General features: G+C 37.8%; 1 protein-coding gene across 1 annotated transcript; it reads left to right on the top strand.

Annotated features, from left to right (window-relative positions):
- The first annotated feature begins 232 nt into the window (after positions 1-232).
- Positions 233-1,393, top strand: LOC125202075 (lignin-forming anionic peroxidase-like). The gene is made up of 3 exons (XM_048100396.2): positions 233-448; positions 523-874; positions 933-1,393. Exons 1-3 carry the CDS (start codon positions 233-235, stop codon positions 1,316-1,318), a joined length of 954 nt encoding a protein of 317 aa, XP_047956353.1. The 3' UTR covers positions 1,319-1,393.
- Positions 1,394-3,237: the final 1,844 nt, after the last annotated feature.

The following is a 3,237-nucleotide window of genomic DNA, read 5'->3' as shown; positions in this document are numbered from 1 at the left end:
TACTCTCTCCATTTTAACTTTTAACATATCAATTTTTTAAATTCCGTACAAAATAAATGATCCAACTACCTTGGAACATAGGGAGAGAAGTATGTAGAAAAAGTGACTAGGCCATGCATCATTCAAATTATTTTCACCTATAAATTGAGCCAATGAGGAATCTCTTCAATCATCAAAATCACTAAGTATTCTTCCCGCCTTGTTGGTAACACTCAACACCATACGTTACACGATGAAGATTTCGTCCATCCATTATTATTACTATTTTGCAACACTTGCTATACCCTTGATCGTGCCATCCGATGCACAACTATCTTCGACGTTCTACGACAGTACATGCCCCGATGCGCTGAGTACAATCCGGACCTCCATCAGGCAGGCCGTGACCAACGAGCAGAGGATGGCGGCCTCCCTTATTCGCCTCCACTTCCACGATTGCTTCGTTCAGGTACTATATATCATTTTTTATAATTAATTTACATTTATTATGATTAATTATATGGTATTTTGGTAAATAATTAGGGGTGTGATGCATCAATCCTATTGAATGAGACCACTGGAGAAAGAACTGCATTACAGAATGCCAATTCTGTTAGAGGGTTCGAAGTGGTGGAAGCCGCGAAGCAGGCAGTGGAGGCGATATGCCCCGGTGTGGTGTCTTGCGCGGACATTCTGGCAGTGGCTGCGCGTGATGCAACGGTGGCTGTTGGAGGGCCGTCGTGGACAGTGAAGCTAGGGAGGAGGGATTCCCTCGACGCCGCCAACAGAGCGCTTACTGAAAACGATATTCCTATGGAGAGAGAACCTCTCGACGACCTCATTTCCATGTTTGAAAACAAAAACTTAACCATAAGGGATATGGTTGCTTTGTCAGGTAAAAAAACATAAGGGTGGGTTTTGACATTTTCAATTTCAACATTTAATTTTTGCAGGATCTCGTACGATTGGGCAAGCCCGATGCGTGACATTCCGGGACCGGATCTACAACAACGAGATCATAGACCCGGACTTTGCGATCACGCGGCAGCGCAACTGCCCTGAAACCGGCGGCGACGACAATCTGGCGCCGTTGGATGAGATGACTCCAAACGTCTTCGACAACAGTTACTTTAGGAATCTGCAGAATAGGAGAGGTCTGCTGGAATCGGATCAAGTTCTATTCAGCGGAGGATCGACCGACAGCATTGTGCAGGAATACATCAACAGTCCTGACAGATTCAATTCAGATTTCGCCGCCGCCATGATCAAAATGGGAGATATCGAGCCTTTAACTGGTGTAGATGGGGAAATTAGAAAGACGTGTGCTTCTAATAATTGACACATTTCAAAATTCAATGTTTCCGAATAATTTCTTGTTATACAACGTATGCTGACATCATTTCATGTTACTCTTGTTTGTTATGTAAAAGTGTATTATCAGTTTTCCAAGGATATGTTGTCTTTTAGTTTCATTGTATATTTTTTATTTTTAATAGTAACTTGTTTCTTTTTAGTGAAATGGGCCTCATTTCATGATAATATTTAGGGGTGGCAAAATGGGTAGCGGGTGATGGGTAATTCCCATCTCGACCCGCTACCCGTCGGGTATCGGCCCGACGATAACGGAAAATGGGGCGGGATCGGGTAGTGTGTTTTAGAGTTTTGCGGGTAGCGGGTACACCCACTATCCGTACGGGTATACCTGTTAGTCCCGTTAATACCCGTTATTATTAATATTAGAGCCATATATCATTTTTAATACTCCCTCCATTCCATATTAATAGAGGCGTTTCAAATAGTTAAATTAGAGGAAAAAATAATTAGTTAAATAATAATAGTCATATACACATTCATTTTGAAAAATTAAAAATAAATAGTTAGAATGGAGAAAAAATAAAGTAAGAGAATAATAATGTAGAGAAGAGTATTTATATTATTATTTTTCCAAAATGAGTGAAGAAAATGAAATGTTTCTATGAGTTCTTTTGAAACATTTTTATATTCCGACGAACATACAATTGAAAACTCATCGGAACTAGCTATAGAGTCCCCTCACTTTTATTCTTAATCTATTCAAAGTTTACCATCAATATTAATTAAGTAAATTAGAGAACATTGACGATTATTATGGTTTTCAAATTTTTTATTCGAATTTCGGATCGGGTACGGGTACCCGCAATGCCAGGTACGGGATACCCGACATGGGTATCGGGTAATCCCGGTATATCACGGGGCGGGTATTGGAACAACCAATTTAGCTAAAATCGGGTACGGATACCCGACTTGTCGGGTGCAGGTACCCGCGGGTAACCCGTTTCGCTACCCCTAATAATATTATTTCATAAATGGGCCTCTTGTTTGTTATGTAAAAGTGTATTATCAGTTTTCTACTAATACTTTATGCGTTCTAAGGAAGATGACTCATTCTTTGGACGTCACAAAATTTTATCCATTTTTATTTTATGTGTTAAGTGGAGAGGATAACGTAGAAATAAATGAAGTTTCTGCTTTTAGTAATGAGTTATCTTGATTGGGCAAACCAAAAGATAAGCGAGACCTAAGGAAGAGAACTCATTCCTTGGACGGCACATGATTTTATGCATCTTTATATCGTGGATTAAGTGGAGAGAATAAAATAGCTATATATAAATGTGTTACTATTTTAGTAATGAGTCATCTAGATTGGGACCAATGGCGAAGCTAGAAGTTTTATGATGAGGGGTCCAAATTATTGTTAATAGTTATAGGATTTTTTCGATGTTCATCACGTTGGAAGCTCGATTATTTGATATTATCAATTTTTATGTAAGTATAATGGAGGGAAACCAATTTTTCACGATGTTTAAATGTCACCATAGAAAATATAAAAAAAAAAATATAAATTATAACAAATAGAATACAATACTTTTTGTTATGACTATAATGATGGAAAAAACAATTCAAATTAAAATAGCATAATAAGTGGTGTAAAAGAAAATAAATAGAAATTAAATGTTAAAAAATAGAAAGCAAAGAAAAATAAAATACACACATTATACTGCATAAACAGAAAAAGAATTAAAAAGTTGTATAAATACAAAGTAGAGAAAATAAACTTCGGAAAACCGCACACCAAAGGGTGGTATCGACCTCGGGACTTTTACACAAGAGACGTGGTACTTGAGCAATTGAGCCACCAAATTCACATGTAAACATTCGTTACATAACTAATATATACACAAAAGTAAATTTAACAAGGGAGCAGAGCCCCCCTTCCCC

Source organism: Salvia hispanica, chromosome 2 (assembly GCF_029641045.1).
Source record: "Salvia hispanica isolate PSC_SH4W2 chromosome 2, Shi_PSC_v1, whole genome shotgun sequence".
NCBI classification, from domain to species: domain Eukaryota; kingdom Viridiplantae; phylum Streptophyta; class Magnoliopsida; order Lamiales; family Lamiaceae; genus Salvia; species Salvia hispanica.
This window is presented reverse-complemented; position numbering and strand designations above follow the sequence as displayed.